This window comes from Equus przewalskii, chromosome 19 (genome assembly GCF_037783145.1).
Source record: "Equus przewalskii isolate Varuska chromosome 19, EquPr2, whole genome shotgun sequence".
NCBI lineage: Eukaryota > Metazoa > Chordata > Mammalia > Perissodactyla > Equidae > Equus > Equus przewalskii.
The window spans coordinates 49,787,139-49,809,393 of NC_091849.1; the positions used below are offsets into that span (position 1 = coordinate 49,787,139).

Below are 22,255 nucleotides of genomic sequence, written 5' to 3' on the forward strand. Positions count from 1 at the left end.
TTTGACTAACAAAGGTATTTCAGAAGGGATCTTTTCTCAAATTTTCTGAAGATCTATAATACCCTTTTCAGACAATTTATCATCATGCATTAAGGCTCATACCGTCATGGTCAGACAGACACAGTTCGAATCCTAGAGTTGCACTTACCAGCTATATGACTTTGAGAAGTCACTTAACTTCTCTGAGTTTTATATCTTCATTTGAAAAGTAACAATATTTATTAACATCCCAGCATTACTGTGGGGACTAAAGGCATACATTCCTTGAGTGTGCTATGTTACAAGCATTGTGCTTTCATCATAATATGAAACAATGAGTTTGTTCATTTTTTTAACTCACACTTAAAAAATTTTTGTTCATTCTTTCACTGCTGCCTAGCTTCTCCTAGTGAATATGTCTGCTTTATTCTCCATTCATAGTGATTACCAATGCCAGTGGCATAAGTTTATTTTAATTACCTGCCTCTTTTACTAATGTCCAAATTTTAACAAGCTTTGACAATAGATTCTCCTCTAGCAGTAAATGTTGATTGAGCAACTGGTATGCACCAGACTCTATAGTAGATGCTACAGACATAGTGGTAAATAAAACATATGTCATTTGTGTTAAGAAAGTGACAACTTAGATTTTGATTAGTATACATCCTTAAAGAGTCTACTGTGTGGGTGGGGAATTCACAGATGTTTAGTATAGAGTATTAACAACAACAAAAAGAAACAAACAAATTAAAGGGGGTCATTCATGTGCCAATGGTATGAATCTGTTATGAACCAAAGATTGCAATGAATTCAAATCTGTGCATCAGAGGTTAGAGAGAGAGAGAAAGAGAGAGAGAAAAAGACTATAGTCAATTGATGCAATTTTAACGAAAGACTTGAGTGTTACCTTTGGTCTCAATTTGCTATGACATCCTAGAAAACTCACAGTTACAGGATATTAAAGTAACTACTATCTTTAAAGGTAGGGAAACTAAGATCCAGAAAGATTAAATGACAACACTAAAGATTAGGTAACTAGGGGGATGGGGGGAGGGCAAAAGGGGTGATTAGGCTCACATGTGAGGGGATGGACTATAATTAGTTTTCGGGTGGTGAACATGATGCAGTGTACACAGAATTCGAAACATGATGTATATCCGAAAATAAATAAATTAATTAATTTTAAAAAAGAGATTAGATAACTGAATGAGTCAGAGGTTAATTTAGGACAAAGGAAGACTCCTGATCAAGTCCAAGTTCTTTCCATGAAATAACATCACCCTACTTGTCTGGTTCTTAGTTCTTCACCTGCTAAATGGTAATAAAAAGCAATACTCCCACATTTTAATCCATGAAATTATGAAAAGTCTATGACCCATACCATAAAATACTATTTGGCATTTAAAAAGTGCATTGTAGCTGAGCATGAATTACAAAGAATTCTGTTTATGACGTATTGATTGAAAAAGCAGGATATAAAACAATATGTCCCACTTGTTTTTTAAATAAAAATAATGCATACACAGAAAACAGAAGACAAGAAAGATGCATGTTAAAACATTAGCCCATCTATGGATAGTAGGTTTAGTAGTGATTTTCACTTAACTCTAAATTTTCGAACTTAACAGGTAGTATATCGTAGTAAGAAAAAAATACTTAAAAAAAAATAAGGCTATTGGTATAACAGTCACACCAAAGTCAATTAGCAGCATAATTAAAATTCATCCTTTCCTTTATAGCTCATATTACCTGGATAATCTTTTTATTATTGTTTATATTGTCGAATAAAATTTTTCAGACAATAGTGACCATAACGTTCTGAAAAGTTCCCTCTGAAATGAGATAAAACTTATTTCCTGTGAAGCACAGGGGATTTTTAGGGCAGTGAAACTATTTTGTATGATACAATAAGGATGGATACATGTTATTACACGTTTGTCAAACCCATAGAACGTACAACACAAAGAGTGAACTCTAATGTAAACTAAAACAAATAAGACCTCCTTCCTTAACTTCCTCACATAAGTCTTCTGCTCTAGCCAGATGAATCTGCTCACTCTCCCAAGAAACAGCTCTGTGTTTCTCATCTGTCACTTAAAATATCAGGCCCTTACTCTGCCCTTCCGTCTACTCATTCTTAAAAACTGACTGGAGTTCCTTTGGCTTCAAGAAGTCTTCCCATGGGAGGCTCTTCTCCACTGAACACCCAATCCCCATTTCTGTTCTGCTGTAAATTTGACATAATACATAATATTGCCCTGTAACTGATTCTGTACTCGTCTCTTCTGTGGCTATTCAACTTTGATATTGTTAGTTAATATTTAATGAAAATATGACTGCCTAGCTATGTAAATCCCATAGCACATACCAATGTTCTAGGCAACGAGAAAAAGGAATTATTGAAATTAATAGTCTGTACTTTATACTCAAAAGAACTTTATACTCAAAACATCAATAAACTTAAACTGCCCTTTTCCATTAAGGCTTCCAAAACCTTACATGTTCACGACCACCTCTCTCTCCTCTATACTTCTTAAGACTTGGGATTCTATGCCTCATAAGGACCATACACAGATGGCAAGGGAGCATGGCCTCTTCCACTTCTATGTCCACACAGCAACAGTGGTAACTTCAGACAAAATGGTGGTCCCAGTATCAATAACCTATAGGGTTCTGCTAGTCAAGTATCAGTTTTCCTTAAATTCCAAAATCCACACTTCCCATCGCAATCTTCCACTATTGTGACTACCCTTCAACCATTTCAAAAAGTCCTAGCTTAAGGACTATTTGAATCCCAGCTGTATTCCATGTGTCTGATTAACAGTAATAAGAGTACTATAGCTACAGGGGTGAGGAGAGACCCTTGCTGTTCCGAGCAAAACACACCTAAAACAATAAATAAACAAAAAATTAGAAGAGCTGTTTGCAACACAACGGGACCTAAATGGAAACCATATGAGAAGAGAGAGGAAACCATGAATAATCACTTCAAAAGTCTCATCAAAGATAACTTTTATAAAAACATAAAATATCATCACAGTTTCCTTTATTTTGGCATGAACATTTTATCTAGTTTAGAGAAAATATAATACTTTTGGTCAAAAGAACATAATTACAAAGAACGAAAAAAATGCTTTCAAATTTGATTTAAAAAGTTTACAACCATGTATAAGACATTTATATATAAACACGGACAACTTCAATGAATTTGTTAACTAAACTTGGAGAGGTCTTAATGATAATAGCTTTATTTGACCACAGGCTCAGAGTGCCCAGATTCCAAAATGCTTTTCCCACAGGAATGGGGGGGGCCATAGACTTCCGAACTCTACTAACATTGAACATTTTTTTTTTAATTTCAGTTCAAATTTTATTTTTTGTCAGTGCCACTGAAACATACTGAGCACCACACTGGACTACACAAGGTATCAAACTGAATCCTACGATGACGTTGATAGTGATGATGACAATAAGAACAGCTGTCGTAGATGTCAGTTATCTGTCTACCTGACTTCCTTTCTCCTTCATTCCAGGAAATCCACCACATCTCTCCTGAGAACTGCTCTCCTCAGCCAGCACACTAATGAAGTGGTCCTAGCAAGAACTGTAGATTTATAGTCCCACAAACCTTTTCCCAAAGGGCAGGCAAGGGATCCAATCTGCCTTTGTTTGTCAAAATCCTTCCACTAGATTTTTGTTTTCAGCTTTATTGTTTTTGTCAGTGTTTTGGTAAATTTGTGTTTGAATTGACAAATAAAATTGTAAGATATTTAAGGTGTGCACTGATGATTTGATATACACATACAGTGGGAAGCAATTCTCCCCATCAAGTTAATTAACACACCCATCACCTCACATATTTACCACTTTTTTTTTTTTTTTTTGGTGAGAATATTTAAGTTCCACTCTCTGAGCAAATTTTAATTATGCAACAGTAGTGTTATTGGCTGATGTCATCGTCACTGGGACTTGTGAATTGAAACTAAGGGGAAAGAATAATTTCCTCCCTGGTGTTAAAGCTGGGAGAAGTTCATCAGTTCTGGGGTCACTTGCACCCTGTAGAGTACAGAAAATCCTCTTCAGTAGAAAGAAATGAGGTTGAAATAGAGAAACAGGAGAGGTGGGGGGAGGGCCTGGCACGATCTCCCAAATAAATTAAGAAAAGTTGCTTTACTTTCAACTAAAAGAATCCTGATTACCACAATAACTACCATGTCTTGGGGCTTACTTTATGCCAGAAACTGGGCTAGGCACTTTATGCACATTAATTCACTTAATCCTTATAACTATTCTATTAGCTGGCATTATTATTCACACATTATACAAAAAGAAACTGAGGCTCAGAGGGGATAATTTACCCAAGATTATATATTTAGTTAATTGCACAATTAGAACTATTTTAGTCCGCCTGCCCACAAAGCTCAAGCTGTTTTTCATCCTTGAATACTATTTCCATCCTCCCTTCCTAACTCATATGCCTTTTTCCAGCATGGACACAACAGCCGATCTGAGAGTAGGACCTGCTGATTCATTGGGCCAGAGGAATCATCTTCTTTTGGAGGCTGCATATGTGATCCTGAACTCCAGCCAAAAAATGAATAAGGCCACCAACTCTGGTTTCTAATACTTGAACTAAATTGTTATAGTACAATGATGAGGTTTGAGTAATAAACAAAATAAATTACAGTCGTTTTTAAACAAAATAAATTAGTCATTTTTGAAATTAAATTCAAGATTCTTGTTTATTAGACAGCATGCCATCAAGCCAAAAGGCTCAGTAAGTTCTGATTTACAGAAAAGACACATTAATCAACACAGAAGGTATTTATTGAAAGTCTTCTCTATGTTCTGTTGTGGACTAGATGCTAAGTAATATACCGAATCAATAAAAAACAATATTTTTCCTCTCCTGTAGAAGCCACTTGGAGGACCAAGCCATATATACCTTAAGCAGCTTACTACTAGTGACTAGGAAGCATATTGTCACTAAAATTATAAATTAGAAAATCACGTGCTAGAGTGGTTCAGATGGTGGGAAAACCAGTGTGCGCTGGAGAGGAGATTGAAAGTCTTGTGGGAGATATGATGGGATCTTTAAGGATAAGTTTGTTAGTGCGATTGAGCGGCATCCGACTCCTAGTGACGCTGTGAGGGGAACCCTGCCCAGTCTTTTTGCACCATCCTCTCACCATCTTGATCTCCATGAGACAACGCTCTACTGCTATACACAGGGTTTTCACGGCCAGTTTTTTCGGATGTGGTGGCCAAGTCCTTCCTCCTATTCAGTCTAGTCTGCAAGCTCCTCTGAGACCTATCCAACACAGGTGACCCTGCTGGTATTTGAAATACTGGTGGCATAGCTTTCAGCATCACAGCAACATGCAGCCGCCACAGTACGACAACCAACAGATGGTTGGTGTGGTTCCCTGACCAGGAAACCAGCCAGGCTGCAATGGTGAGATAGCCGAATCTTAACCACTAGACCACCAGGACTAGGACAAGTAGGAAGTGTAAAGGCAAAGAGGAGAAGCAAGGGTAATTCTGACCCCTTTCTTTCATTTACCAAGTATTTAGGGAACCAATACAAAAGTTGTTAGAGAGCCATGTGTGAAGAGCTGAAGTGAGAATGTAGCAGAAAGGAGAGGAATTAGAAATATTACAAACAAAGTATATCCAAAGGACACCATCACTAATTTGCTATAGGAGATAACAGGATAGATATAATCAATGACATTAGAATTAAAGGCCTGGGTCCTGGGGAAAAAGTTGAGGTAACAAATGACTTAATTTCCTCTTTAGTTCAGAGTATTTCCTTATAAATAACAGAATAAATTAATAAATCGCTTGAGAGACAGAAAATAGCAGAATGAAGAGAGTGGATAATGCTTTATATAGTCTTTCTTTAAAAAAGTAAATGAGGTAAGGAATAAGAAAAACATAAGACCCTTTGAGGAAGGTTTCCCATAAACCCACTCTTCTCCCAGTTTCCGTCTTCTCAGTAAATTACACCACTCCTCACGCAGTTGCTCAGGTCAAAAGTTCTACAGGGATCTTTGATCCTTCTTTCTCATTTGCCAATCCATCTGCTAATCCTGCGGCCTCTGTCTTCAAAGTGCATTTAACTACTTCTTTCTTCCTCCATCACTACCACCCTAATCTAAGCCACCAGCATAAGTCACCTGAAAGATGGCAATGTTATTGCAACATCTTCACAGTTAGTCTCCCTGCTTCCTTTTTTGTCCTCATTAGTAGCCAATTCTCCATACAGCATAAATCAAATTAAAACATAAATTGCACCCTCCCCTGCCCTGTTTAAAATCTTCTAATGACCAGGATAAAATCTAAAACCTTTATCATAAGAGTGATAAAATAACCATCTAATTTCAAAGAAAACATGTTCACCCTTAAAAGAGTCACAGTATAAAAATATACTTAATACTTGTAATGAGTAAAAAATATATTTCTTTAAATCTAAGTATAACTTCTCTCGACTTATCTGAAATCCAAGAAACCCAATATTTTTGTTCACCAGTCTTCCTAAAAGTCAACTGAAGCAAGCAACAATAAAGAGTAATTTAATTTAGAGATAGCTTTATATAATAAAAGAGAACACAGGAGAATAAGTTTTTAAAATATCCTGCTAAGCTTCAGTTGGTAGTGTAAGAAATGATTCTAAGTTTACAAGGTTAACATGAAATTTTCCTCTGAAGATTTCACTCTAACATTCTTCATAAAATAAATCAATGAAATACAAATAAATTCAGATCTCTAATTCTCCTGGTGAAAGTTCATAAAGAGGTTCCCATAACAATATCTTAGAAAGACTTATTAAACTGAGTTACCATAAGGAAGATTGTAGATCAATGTTTAAAGAAATAGTTTTAATAAGGTCTTCAGTTCGATTAATCCTGTGCTGATCTCACCTTGCTGGATTTGAGGGTGTTCTACGGTTGTATAAATTATCACTAGGGAAGGCTGAGTGAGGGTCATGGAAACTCTGCACAATTTTTGCAACTTCTTGCAAGTCAAATTATTTTACAAATTTTTAAAATGGTTAACAAAAGCAAGGCTACGCATAAAGTGAATACAGTATGATAATTACACGTCATTCATATAAACTCATTAAAGTACTCCTCCCCAGGATCGACACTAAGAAATTTTGTTTTTAATATTTTTATTATGTAGAGCACAAGCAATGGAATCAGACAAACCACAAAAATCCAGCCTTAGGAACTTCTACTTTATGATCTTGGAAAGTTTACATAACTTCTCTATCCTCGGTTTTCATATCTGTAAAATGCAGATAATAATACTTACAGCATTGAGAGATTTAAATGAGATAATGTATGGAAAATGCTTGGTGAGGCCTGACATCTAGCAAGCCTTCATGATAAGAACTCAATAAGTAGTAGCTACTTAATTACTATGGACAGTTTTAATTAATAAAATTGAGTTTCTTTCAAAATAGCCTGTAGCTCAGACACTGAATGAGGTTTTTAACACATTCTTATAAGAAAAATCCATTCATATGGCTCCTGTCAAATTCCACCCTGCTAACTTTATAATAATTAAAGTTTCTTATTGATCCCTGTTTGAAAGGCCTCCTTCACAAATCCTTTTGTGTATCAGAAAGGCACTCTAAACTCAATGTTACCAAATCTGAACTCATAATCTTTACCCTAAAACCTAGTCCTCTTGTAGTGATTGGCGCCACCATCTACCTACACAAACCAGACACCAAGAATGCACCTCACACACAACACATCTTACAGATTTTATCCCCTGTCTCTCAATCTGCCCACTTCTCTCCATTGCCACTTTAGCTCCTGACTACAAGTTACACTCTCTCTTGCTTGGACCTCCTAAGAGATGTCCCAAGATTCTAGACCCCTCCTGATGCCTGCGTTGTACCTAGAATGATTTTTTTAGATACAGAAATGTGATTATATGTGACTACCTTATATAATACTTATATTATATGTGACTACCTTACAGGGGTCTCCTACATGATTCCCTTAGAAACCTAAACAGCTTCTCAATGCTCTTAGGGTAAAAACTAAAATTTTTTTTATACTAACAATGAATATTGCCCTGACCACTGACTACTCCTGGGAACCCTATCTTGCTTGGCCCCTGCTCTCCAGGTCAGCCACTCTGGCATCCTTTCAAGTCCCTCATGTTCTCCATTCTTCCTCCCACCGTAGAGTCATCTCTGAGGTCTCTGCTTCTCAATCACCTGTGCTGACTCCTCTTCAATCAACGTCCAAAAAATTGGACTGGCCCCTATCTCATTCCCAGGCTCCAATTTTCTCCTATACCTGTACTCTTGATCAGGGATATCCTCCACTTCCAGGATGACTCCCTCACATTTTCTCTCTGAGCCTTCAGTTATGTATCTAATTGCCTTGTTGATATCTCCACTGGGTGTCGGCAACTTAGCATTGTCCCTTCTACCCTGCCACCTTCTACCCTGACAAACCTGTTCCTCTGTCTGTCTTCTCATCTCAGTACATGTTTCCACCATCCACCAATCAAAAAACCTGAAGCATTCCCCTCACCTCAACATTCAATTCACTGGCATGTCCAGGCAGGCCATCTCCTCTCCATCCCTGCTGCCTCCATAGCCATAGCCACCATGATTTTGGGCCTCAACTAGCCTCCTAACTGATACCTCAGCTTCTGCTCTTGTCTCCACAAACCATCATCTATATAGCAGCCAGAGTGGTTTTCAAAACAATAATCAGATTCCATCAATTCCTCTGTGTAAAACCCTTCTGTGATTGTCCCTTTGACCTATATCTAAACAAAGTCCCATGTGACTTGGCATCATTACCAGGTACTAAGTCCCTTTGACTTATACCTAAATAAGGTCCCATGTGACTTGGCATCTGTAATGTCACACAATTTCCCCTCTGCTCACTCTGCTCCAGCCATAATGACCTCCTTCCCGTCCCCCACCCTGCCAAAGGCCACCTCAGGGACAATCCTGGATGAGCCTCCTTCACTGAGTGCTCTTGCCCATTCTCATCAAACAGCTAGATGCCTCTTACCTGTCAGAACTCAGCTCAAATTTCCCATCTCCTGAGAGATGTTCCCTGTCCATTCAATTTAAAGGGAACCCCTCACACCCTCCAGCTACTTTTGATCTTATCTCATTTATTTCTCTATTAGCACATTTTATAATCTGCAACTGCATTGTTCATATTTTTATATTTGCTTTTTTATTATCTATCTCTCTCCACTAAGATGGAAACTCTCAAAGGACAGCAATCTTTTAAAATTTGCCCCTGCGTCTCCAGTGCTTACAATCCCTGGTACATAGTAAGTACTCCTCAGATATTTGCTCTTTTTTGAATGGTTGAATGCCATTTGCTCTGGCTAGGGTGCTCTTCCCACACATACTCTGCCCTCACTTTGTTTAAAGCCCGCTTATCTTTCAGTTCCAACCTCTGAAATCATTCTTCAGGGAAGCCTGCTCTAACCTCTATCACTGCCTCAAGGTCCCATATCCATATGTTTTCAGAATCCTATATAGCCCTTCTTCATAGCATTTATCACGTACGTAACATTACATTTAGTTTATATTTACCTGACTAACATCTGAGGGCAGAGACCATGTTGCTTTTTACCTGTTATTGTATCTCCAAACCATAGTTCAATGTTTGTCATATGGTGATAATTCACAAAAATCATGTTAAATAAATAAATGATGTTAAAATAAGTACAAAAGTAATATCTACTCGATGAAGAGAAAAGCACACCAAAACAGTAGCTACCAAGTGGGATCCTTGCTCTGGTGCATGTCCTTCCAGACATTTCTCTATCCACATATGTGCATTCATAAATATTATTTTATTTTATTTTGTTTACAAAACTAGGCTAATGTATACATATTATTTCCTGCCTGGCTGTCTAGATCTCCTCCCCTTTGTCAACTTGGAATTCACTCTTTTTCACCTTTGCCAACTAAAAATTTTTAAATGGTATTTAATTATTGTTTTAATTAATATGTGTTTTAATTCTAGTAAGGAGCATTTTTCCATATGTTTTAGTCAGATGTACGTCTTCTTTTGGGGCTCGTGTATTCAAAATCCTTATCGATTATTCTTCCGGTGTGTTCATATTTTTTTCTTTTTATTCCTAAAAGTTCTTTACATAGTAAAAAATATAGCCCTCCATCTATACCATATATATTGCAAACATTTTCTAGTTTATCGTTTGCCTTTACATTTTGTAATTGATATGCTGAAATATAGATTTTTTTTAATGATTTTTTTTATGTAACAAGTCTGTTATTTCTTGCTGATATGGTTGTTGTATTTCTTGCTATGATCAGACAAGTCTTCCCCAGTTTAACATTACATCATATTTACTTAAATTTTCTTCAAATAATTTTACAGTTTTGCTTTTTTACATTTAATTTTTTTAATCCATCTACAATTTATTTTAAAGTAAAGCATAAAGTGAGAATCTAATTTTATATTTTCCAAAGCATAGCTCAATTATTCCAGAACAAGTTTTCAACTAAATTGAAATGCTAATTCATTCAAATTCCAAGTAATAATACATACCTGGGTCCATTACTAAGCATTCTCTTTTGTTCTGGTGCCAATAATAATAACAATGTAATTATTCACATTAAAACTATATATATTTTAAATAACTGGCAATATTTGGCTATCTTCAAGTGTTTATTGTTCCAAAAGACTTAGAATTAATGAGTCAGATTCCAAATGCATACATTTGGCTTGTGGTTAAAAGTTGCATTATATTTGACATCTTTAAAATACTGAGCCATTCCAATTATGTTATGTATCACCATTTATTCTAATCTCCTTTTATGCCTCTTACTAGAATTTCATAGTTTTGCTTTTATAGCTCCTGTAATTTTTCTTGTCTATTTCTAGATATTTTAAATTAAAATTTTAAGTAAGATTCTACATTATAATTTAAAACTTTATTGCTCAATATTAAAAAGCTATTGATTTGTGCATTTATTGAATGCAACTGATAGTTTTTCAGATGATTCTCTAGCTTTCTAAGACAAAATGTATATAATCTACAAAAAATTGATAATTTGGATTCCTTTCAATAGTTACAACTAACGCATTTTTTTTTCTTGACTTAGAACATTGGTTAAAACTTTAATAACAATATTTAATGACTGTTGTCATACATAGTAATTTTTAATGTTACTTTTTCCATAAAATACAAAGTTGCTTGTTTGAGAGAGATTTTTTAATTATTTAAAAGCAGTGATTCTCAACTAAGGGCTAAACTACCCTACTAAGTAACATTGATTTAAAGAAAGTATCCTTGTAGTCTTAATTTACTGTTTATGCCAAGAATGCACACTGAATTTCATTAAACATATTTCGGTTTTGTATCAAATTGATCATTCTCTTAATCTTTCTATTGTTTAGATAAATTATATTAATGGATTATTTCATTTCAATCCATCCTTTTGCTTGAATAAGTCACAATCAATCATCGTTTTTTTCTTCTAATAAATTACTGGTTTTATTTAGGATTTTTGCATTTTGCTTATACTTGGATGTTGCCTCTGTTTTCTTTTTTTGAGTTATCTTTAGCAGCTGTTTTAAAAATTCTTTTGTACTTGCTTTCTAGAATTAACTGGAAGGCGTCACATATTTTCCTATGCTATGAAATAGATTATACAGCATAAAAAGCATCTGATATTTGAATGATTGAAAGAGCATGCCATAAATTTATTTGAGCCAAATGTATTCTTGGGGATAAATCTTTGATAACTTCATGTCTTTCATTATTATTTGGTCTTTCAGTTTTATTCTTCTTTAGCCAATTATGATGATTTATATTTCTATATATAATTTATTTTTTAAATTTCAAAATGTCACTATATAGATATACACTTTTCTATATTACAATTTTAATCTTTTTTGGTATCTGTTATATTTTGAATTTTCATTTCTGATTTTATATACTGTTTTCTTTGCATGATTAAAGTTAATAGAGATTAAACCAGTTATCTCTAAAAAGAATTCAAATCTACTAATTTCCCACTTTCTAATTCACCAGTTTCTGCCTTTATCTTGCACCAGTTGATTTCATTAGACTTAGTGATTATTTTGTTTTTGGTTTCTCATATTGAAAGCTTGGCTTTCTTATTGTTGTGCTGTCTTATCCAACAATGAAAGCATTTAATGTGATGGCCTGTTTGGCATGTCTCATGCAATACTCTCATTGTTATTTCCCAAGTATTCTATTGATAAAGTTTTGATCTCCCCTTTGATACAAAAATTATTTAGGAGAGGGTTTATTTTTTCTTTTCTCTCATCTTTCAAGAGATTAATATTGTTGGTTAAGATGTTTTAGTCTCTACATTTATTTTAGTGTGATCACATTCTATATCATTTGTCTATGAAAATTTATTAAGATTTTTATTATATTATATTCTCTACATATAGAATATATAGAATATTATATACTATATTATTTTATTATATTATATCCTGGGGTGAAGATATATATATATATACACACACAAATTAAATTCCCTTTATTATATTATTCATATTTTCTTTATCATTTTTAACCTAATTTATAAAAACACAGATTTAAGTAAATGTCTTTCATTATTATTTTTATTTCTATCTATTTCCCCTTCTATTTCTTAGAGATGTACTTTATATATTTCTATATTATATTACCTGGATGAGATGTACTTTATATATATCTATATTATGTTGCCTGGTGTAAAATTTTCCTGACTATTTGCGTCTTAGTAAAGGTTGAAGTCTTTATTAATATAAAATGCATTTATTTGACAAATTTTATACATTTATTGTGTTTTTTATTTTTCTTGTGAATAATCTTGAGGTCCTTGCTTTCACTTTGTTGATATTTTGATGATTTATTTCATATAATATTTAATTTTAATTTTTTTCTTAATTGGTTTTAAGTTTTCTTCTGGTGAAAAAATTAGATTACATTTTATTACCCAAGTTTTTCTATATAGGGTCATTTTTAACAAGCATATTTTATTTTTATAAATAGTTGATTTATTCTCACTATTTTACTTCTGTTGTGTTTTTATGCCTTTTTGTTGTTTTTGTTCTCTTACTATTTCATTTCCGTCTTTCTTTGTATTTTACTATGTGTTCTATGGTTTCTTTCATTCTTCTTTTCCTCTGGTGATTTGGAAACTATATATCCCATTTTAACTTCTGCTAGAATTTACTCACGTTTACATAGTTACTTCCTAGGGCACTCTTATGTCTCATCTCCAGTTTCCTACGGCCATAGTCCCAGATTTTAAACCTAGATTTTTATCTGAGAATTACGGCCCACAATGGTTAGTTTATATGTCCACTTGGCTAGTCTCTAGTACCCAGTTATTCAATCAAACGCGAATGTAGGTGTTTCTGGGAAGGTATTTTGTAAATATGATTAACAGCTACAATCAGTTGACTTTAAGTAAAGAAGATTACCCTCAATAATGTGGGTGGAACGCATCAATGAGTTGGAAGGCGTTAAAAGAAAAATTTGAGGTTCCCCCAAAGAAGAAATTCTGCATCCAGACTGAAACATCAGATCCCGCTCCAGGCTTTGCAGCCTGCTGGCCTGCCCTACAGATTTTGAACTTACCAGCCCTCTTAAGCATGTAGGCCAATTTCTTGAACTATATCTCTCTATATACTATATACATTAATGCATACTGTTTATATAATACACGATATATATATAAAATTAGTATGATATATACATATATATATATACACATAACCTACTGGTTATATATTTTTTATATAAATAAAACTTTGATTAATACACTAACTTTTCAAACTTTATGTGATTTCTTTTACAAGAACAATTAGAATTTGTCTTATTTTAATAACCATATTTACAGTATTATATTTAACTTATCTCAGTGTTTACCTTTAATATATATATACTTTATATACTTTAATATTATTCTTGAATTTTATTCTTATTCTTCAATTTTAGATTCAGTTTAATCTCTTCATTAGGTTTTTGCATTTTTTTTAGTTTTTACAATGCGAAAGATATCTTTTGTTTGCTTTCACATGTGAGTGGCATCTTAGTAGGATGTCCGATTCTTTGGTCATAATCTTTCTTTCCCTAAACGTTTATGGATTTTGCACCACCATCTTCCTGTATTTAACTGTACAGAGAATTCTGAGGTTAGCAAGCTTTATGCCCCTTTCTGTTTTTCTCTTGCTTTTTTCACTCTGTTTTTTCTTGTTGTGAGGAAATGTAGCACTCATTATTCTTGATATTAATCTGTTCAAATTAAATGTAACTACCCTCTGTTTGCAATATGTATTTCAATTATAGTTTTTGTTATTCTTTCTGTTGTGGTTATTCTGGGATCTTCTTAAAAAGAGTGATTACCTATATGTACTTTCTATATTTCGTTCTCTATTTCTAACATTTTCTCTTTTACTATTTTTATCTCCTAATCTTGTCTTCTGCATTCAGAGAGATTCTATCAGTTTGTTTTTCATGTTACTATTCACTTTGAGGCCATAGTGATTACATTCTTAACTGCCTCCAATGTATTATTAATTGTTATTGTGTCTTAAATTCCATAAAATTTTTCATATGCTTCATCTCTTTCCTATCTTATTTCTATCTCTTAACCAGCTACCATTTCAACTCAGACTATTGTGGTCTCACCTCATACTTCATTTATCTCATAGAATTCAGGTTTTAAGATTTATTAACAACAGTAAACAAGTATTATCTAAAATTCACTCCTTAAATAAACCATATTCCTCCCCTGCCTTTCACTTGTTTTTGTTCTCCTTCTACTAAGTTACAGAGATTTCTAAAATCTCTTTTAGTCCCTTATTTTTCCATTTGTTCATCCTTCAATTATGATTCTTAATCTATAGTTTAATTTCATATCATAATAAAACTTCAAGGAGAAGGAAATGAAACTAAAAAGTACATCCCTCACTTACTCTCATTCCTTACCTCTCATTGCCTGAGGCAATGTCAGCCCCAAGATGTGTCCAGGATTTCTTAGGATAAGCACTGTGAAGCTGAACTTTCCCATAAACCCCTGAAAACAAAAGGAGCAAAGTTAGATAGGAAAATCCTTCAGAGGAATTAAGGCCACATACGTAAAACTCATTAGAGAGGTTATGCAAAATATCTGATAAAGAAACCATATGTGAACATGTCCACCTTGTAAGAAAAAGAATATTTAAGTGCTCTGTTTTCAGAATGTAAATATCTCACGTAGCTATGAAACTCATTTTCTCAAAAGCTATAGAGAAATGAATGCTACCCCACATGCAGTAATCCAAAAGCTGGAAATAGACCACTCTAATGGCTAACTAGTTTGATTTCTACCATTAAGTGACTCCAAACCATTTGCACTTCTATTGGAAGTTAACTGGTTTTAATGTTTTATGCTATACACTGGATTTTCCAAGGTAAGGGTAATTTTACTTCCTGAGGAAAGAGATTGGGTGCTATTGGCTTTGTTTTCGGTGGTTGGACCTTATGTTATGTTGTTTTACAGATATCAAAGGATAGATCTTCAGCTCCTTTGTTTCAAAATATAATTTATTTCAGACTCACAAATTAAAGTCTTACCAGGGATGTGCTTGATGCACTCCAGTCTCTTTCCTTCAGGTCTTTCCTCTTACATGTTTTACTGCCATTTAAAATCTCATATTCCAACATTCCAAAAATGTTTTGAGCGTGAGCCCAAATAGTTACAAAATTAGGATTACGCACTCCTAATGCTTTACATTTATTTATGTTTAGATAAGATAAACACACACATATATGAATATATTCATATATGTTTGAATAGAAGTTCTAATATTTTCTTCCTGCATCCAAACAGATTGTCTGCCTATTCTAGATTGGTGCACTCCATTCTGTTGTACATCACTAATCTTGAAATCTAGAGACTTCACAGTTTTTAGCAGAAAAATGTATAAATGAAATAAACAAACACCAGTAAGTCACAAATGATATGCCTCGTGAATATAACATGCCATTGTGAACTAAAACAATCTCATTTAATTATAACCTAACCAACTGTTTATATCAACATCCATAATTTTTTCCATACTCTAATTCAGAAAAAAAGTCAGAAGATAATAAAACTAAAATCAAGAATAATGAAAATATGATCTCAAATGTAAATAATGAAAAATACTCTCACTTTCAGGACATATCCTGGAATAAATATTTTATAATAATAGTAATATATATATGCATATATAAAAGTTTCATGAGATATCATCATCATTATCATAAGAAAAGTTCCATCTTTTTCACTATTGGCTAAGTAAGCCAGGCAGGCGAGAAACATGAAGTAATTTAGAGAAACTTCCAACAACAAAAATTTTAACAAAAACCAGTTTATTTCCTTAAATTTCAATTATCCAGAAAATTCAATTGACCAGAAAAGCAGATTTCTTGATCATTCCCAATCATCAATGGTTTACCGTAAAATGATGCCATTTTTTAGTTCTTCCAAGGAGATTATAATACTTAGATTAAAATATGCCATTTACTTATGATATCACAAAATTTTAAGCATGCAATGAAATAAATATTTTCTTTCCTATTCAATTTAGTATCAGAAAAAAATACCAAAACACTAGTTTGGCCATATGGCTGGAGTCGTAGATCAGGACAAGCATCCTTATACGCTCCTAACACAAAATTTAATCCAATGCGGCCCTCCATGGAACAGAGTAGACGCCACAGGCCAAAAGAGATTCAGTGTTCCTGTTATGATCCACCCAGTTTTCCAACTTGAAAAAGTTTAAAAATTCTTGAATTTCATATTCTTAAAAACATGAAACAAATAGCGTGTATGAAAGATCCTTTGGAAACAATAAAGCACTCTTAAAGGATTATATGGCAACTCTTGTACATTATGGAACCAAGTTACCAAACTTCAGACTATCCGAAACATGATTGTTTCCACTTTACTGAGTCACTGAGATCTTATAAAATCAGTAATGCCAGACAGAGAAAGTGAGAAAATCCTAGAAATCTGATAAACAGCCTCTTAGATCTATCCTTTAAAACTGAGTTGTTGTGCGGCTCTTCCATCATGGTTGTACAAGGCCAGTCCCAGTTCTGTGCTCTTATGTGGACCAATTATACTATAGGATTTGGTACTGTGGCAATATCAAATGATGACACTGTCAACAGCAAACATTCCTTAGTAATCTATAGCTCCATCAGTTTAAAAAATATATCAATAACACACATTATTTACAGTTGATAACATAGTCTTATTCCAGACTTTGGTGTCTGACCAAATTTGGAATTAAACCTAGGTTCTGACACTATAAAGCTGTGCTGCCTTCTGCATATTTCTCATCATCTCTGAGGCTTAGTTTTTACCTCCATAAAATGGACCTTACTTACAGGAGAGGTGGTAAGAGAGATAATGAATATAAATTACCTAGAAGAGTGCCTGGAATTTAGTAGACGATCTATGAGTGGTACTTCTCTATGAGACTCACAAACACACACACATTTCATTTTTAATAAAAGCTATTTTAATAAAAGATATTAATAAAAGATATTTTCTTTTATTAAAAGAGTATAAAATACACTCTTACCAATTGTTCCTGGATCAATATGAATTCCATCAAAACGGTCACAAAAGACTCCTTCTGAGGCTCTAAGGAGAATCAGAAGCTTTTGTTCTTTTTCTAAGGGATTTTCTAAAGTACCTGTCCACAAAGAAAAGTATATCATTTAAATTAATTTGAAATTAAAAGAGCGAGGGGGATATTGGGAATTAATTGTGGAAGTGCAAAGTAGATGCTATGAAGTAAACTATATAAGAAGAGCCATTGGTCACATAGATGAAACAGAAAAAGGGGAGAAAATAAGAGACCATAAACTCTGAAGGAGATTAAATTATTATTCAGCAAATATTCACTCTTTTTTCTTCACTAGGGCAGAGTAAACTTTCCTGACCTACGAATATTTAGCCTGGTCATATGACTTGTTTTGGCCAATGAAATTTGGGTACGAGTGATAGTAACGTCAGTTCCAAGTTGATGCTTTTAAGTTGCCTGGCAAATTTTCACAGAAATGATGTCTTCTGCCATGAAAGGCAAATTCCGTAAATAGCCTCTAGTGCCTGAATGAAGAGACACACATAGCAGATCTGAATCAAACACACAAGCTGGAAGCAACTCCAACCAAGTCTAGCACATTTGCTGTTGTAAGCCACTGAGATTTGGGGATTATTTGTTACCCACCATTTTTACAGCAAAACCTGGTTGATACATTGGCTGGATCATGCCTGGATCCACTGACTGGATCCCCAAATTTCCCTACATGCTTTTTAGCATTTAGTTCTCAAAACGAACCTGAGAAGTAAGTATGATTCTCATTTCAATTTCAAATATTTATACATAACAAGTCTTAGAGGTTAAAGGACTTGTCCGAATTTATCCAACTAGTAAATAACAGAGTCTGAATTTGAATGATGATCTGTTTATGCTAAGGGTTTTATTGAGCAAGTAATGGGTTATCTTCTAAGCGTAAATTCTTTAGCAGCCCAAAGACCCAATCCATTCAGGCTGTGATAGGCAGACAGTAGTTGGGAATTACTTCTGACCCTGTTGTGAGGATGTCAGCAGCAGAGTTTGGTCCCTTTTACAGTGTGAGAATTATTTAGAGAATTTGCTGAAGTAGTGTTAGTGAATATGGACTTAATGAAGGTTATTTTCTTCAGAAAGTACATCTTAAAGTACAGACAATATTATAAGGAATCAGGTTTTCAAAAGTGACTGGTGAAAAGATAGTCTCCAAACTCTATACCGGATCAAACAGGTTCACAAAAAACATCTGCTATCAAATGAGACTTTCCAGTTTAGAAATCCCTGAAAATATAACCAAAAATGAGGTTTTCAAATACAGTATGAAGTAAATGGTAAACTTACAATTGCCTGGTTGTCACTTTGCTTAAGTGACCTTTCAGGGGGCGTCAAATCACTCTCCCAGTTGACACATCATGCATACCTGCTTAGCCGAAAGGCTCCATGTGAGTTCGCAGCTTGCCACACACCTATCTTCATAGTCTAGCCTTCACAGCCATTAGTCTAGAAGGGACTGCTAAAAGTAAGACTCAGAGAGGCAAGTAGATCTGCCTAGAGTCACACAGTACGTCAATGGGAAGGCAAAGATTAGACCCCACTGCGTGTGTGTGCCCAATGAGGTGCTGAGGTACGCTGCTGCTCCGCGTAGTCAATGCCAGTCCTCAGCTGAGCCACTAATGGATCATCTTAGCCAAAACAAAGATGTGCTAGAGCAGAAAGAAGGGAAGGAGGAGAAGAGGAGAATGTTAAGAAAATGCGTGTGGTGTCGCTCTTATCTTGTGGTTATGAGTCTGTCCAGTAAGCTGTTTTCCAACTGTGATTTCATTTATTTCACAGAGGGTAGCTTAGATTCTTGAGGAACAAAATGGCCTAGCACTAAACAGATACCAGAGAGAAAAAAGTAGGACAGTTTCTGCCCTAGAGAAATGTATGCAGAGTCCCACAAAAAGAGTTCAGCGTTCCTCTAAAATCAGAGATGAAATCAATTATGCAACCCGAATGGCAGCACATGTGCAGCTTTCGTAGAAAGTCTGGGCAAAATTAGTCAGCCTGCCGTGATCTTCTGGTATCTGAAATGACCAGAGTTTGGATTCTTTTCTGCGGTGTGGGGGAAGGGAAAGACGGAGGATAGGGACTGAGTAGAGAGAAGGCGAGGGTGACCGAAGAGACGGAAATATGCGCTATTTCCACATTAAAATTCTGTGTATCTTGAATTCGTAAAAGCTGGTGAATGGAAAGCCCTAAAGCCTGGCTCCCCATTTTATTCTCCAGTCTAGCAATCAAAGAAAGATGAAGAGCTCTCACCAGCTTGGGCTTTGTCCCCAAATGACAGCAGCCACCTCGGAGAACGCTCTCAGAATAGAGCTGTTCCTCTCTGGCTCTCCCTTTTAAAGCTTATCCAAGCTGCTCTAAACTGTGGCAAAAGACATTTTCAACCTGGATGAATTTTGATGCCTATGATGGAGGGAAAATCACTGTCGTTGTGCTGCAAAGACACGCCAGGTATTTTTGCGTACATGATTTCATTCAGTTCTCACAACCTGATGGTGGATACTGTTGAGGTTCTCATGGGGAAACTGAGACAAAGAGAGGTTAACTAACTTGTCAGAAATTACACAGCCAATAAGAGGTGAAACTGGGTTTAGCACTTAATAAGTGATTTAATTATGACTTAATAAGTACCATCCTAGGACCCGTGGACATAGAGGAATAGGAAAGAAGGAAAGGGAAGTGGCTGTTACCCATATGATGGTGGGCAGTGGAGGGCAAACAGAATGTGTTCCAGATGCTAAAGTCACCTGGGGAGGTGGAAGAAAAATAAGTTCTGGTATAAGAAAGGTAACCTTTATAATGATTACAGGAATATGGTACAAATGGATTCCATGAACTTCAAAGATAAGAAAAAAAGAAAAGGACCTTATATTATTTTATTAACTAAACCTCTTTGATGGAATCAAGCATAAACCTAGTTTACACTTAAGCCCGCTCTCTCAACATGACTCCCCACACCTTGGAACTGAGCCAACCCACGCTGAATTACTTACCATTCCCTCTACTCTCTCTCATCTGTGCACAGGAGATTCCTCAGGCTTTTATATCTCTCACCTTTGTCCTAACTCCTAATCATCCCTCGAAGCTTGTCGAAGCTTGGTTCCACTGTCATTTACTTCTAAAAGCCTTCTAGGATCTTGAACTAATGTCCTCTTTTTTGCATAAAATGCTCGTGCCCCTTGCTGCCATAATTCTCCTTCAAGGAACTTGTCCTAAAGAAATAGTGTGGAATCTGGACAAAGATTAATGCCCAAAGTTCTTCGCTGTAGTGTTATCTACTTAAAATAGCAAACATTTGAAAATGCTTCAAAATAGCAAACAATCAGAAACATCTTTGTCCGCTTAGAACCCCTTTCTTTTTCCCCAGTTTCCTTGACCTGCTCAATAGCTGAGCCACCTAAGTCCCTAAAGAAACGCAAATCCAGCTCAGACGCCACCTCTTCTGGCATTCTTCCTTGTGCCCCAAGTCTGGGTTGAGCAGTGCTCTGTGGGCCATCACAGTAGACCACGTTTCAGTGGTATACTCAGTACTTATAGAACAGTTCTGTGCCTTTTGCCTGACCGCTTCCTTCTCTCAGCAGCAGGCTAATTGAGAGAGGGAGCTCTGCACCACCAGCAGAGTTCATTTATATTTTACCCCAGAAATGATGAACTAGGTAATTTTAACCAATCCTCTTTCAGAAAACAATTCGAAATAAAGAGGAATACTCGACAGTAAAAAAGACTCCTTTCACCAATATTATAATAATTTTAAGCATGTATGTGCCTAACGTCACAGGTTCAGAATAAATAAAGCAGAAATTGACAGAATTATAAGGAAAACTAGATATACCTATAATAACAGAGGCAAATTAAATAGAACTGCTTTTAGAATAAACAAAAAATAGTAAGGATAGAGTAGTTTTGAATAATACAATGAGCCACCTTGACATAGTAGGGATAGATAGAAAACTAGACCCGCAAAGAAAGCATATTCTTCTCAAGCACATACAAGACACTGACAAACATTGACATATAATGATTCTAAAGCACGTTTAACAAACTTAAAAGGATTGGAATCATATAGCGTATGCATGCTGATCATAGTCCAATCAAAATGTATAATTCATATTGGAAAATGTTTATAAAGTGAATTGCATTAAAATAAAGACTTTCCAATTATCTAGAGATACCATTAAAAGAGTGAAAAAGCAAGCCACAGAGTGGGCAAAGATATTTGCAATATATATAACCAACAATAGGTACTCTCCAAAATATATGAATGACTTTAATAAATCAATATAAAAGCTAAATCAATATAACAGATAATCCATCATAAAAAGGGGCTAGAGAACTGGTACTTCACAAAACAGGATATCAAATAGACAATAAAAATCTCAAAAGTGCTCAATCACACTAAAAATTAGGGAAACACAAATTAAAACAATAATGAGATCCCACTAGATATTCATTAGAATGAGTTTATAACGTTTGAGCTGTGTATTTTTTATTTTATAAACTTTTTTGTACATGTGTGTCATACTTCACAATAAATCAAAATTTATTAACTGATTGTTATGCTTCACGGACACTCATTAATAAGTATTTATTGATCAAAAAAATGGAAACTGACAAAATTATAT

The 22,255-nt window shown here is 34.8% G+C and overlaps 1 protein-coding gene across 3 annotated transcripts in view; it reads right to left on the bottom strand.

Moving 5' to 3' along the window:
* Positions 1-22,255, bottom strand: part of PKHD1 (PKHD1 ciliary IPT domain containing fibrocystin/polyductin) — a 414,808-nt gene that overhangs the window by 119,120 nt on the left and 273,433 nt on the right. For all 3 annotated transcript variants that reach the window (XR_011529807.1, XM_070584791.1, XM_070584792.1), the window contains exons 53-54: positions 17,589-17,702; positions 14,962-15,049 (exon numbers count right to left, since the gene is read on the bottom strand). Coding sequence is in view for 2 of the 3 variants with exons in the window: in XM_070584791.1 (XP_070440892.1) it covers positions 14,962-15,049; positions 17,589-17,702 (202 nt within the window). In the remaining variant the exon portion in view is untranslated. The remainder of the gene's footprint in view (positions 1-14,961; positions 15,050-17,588; positions 17,703-22,255) is intronic.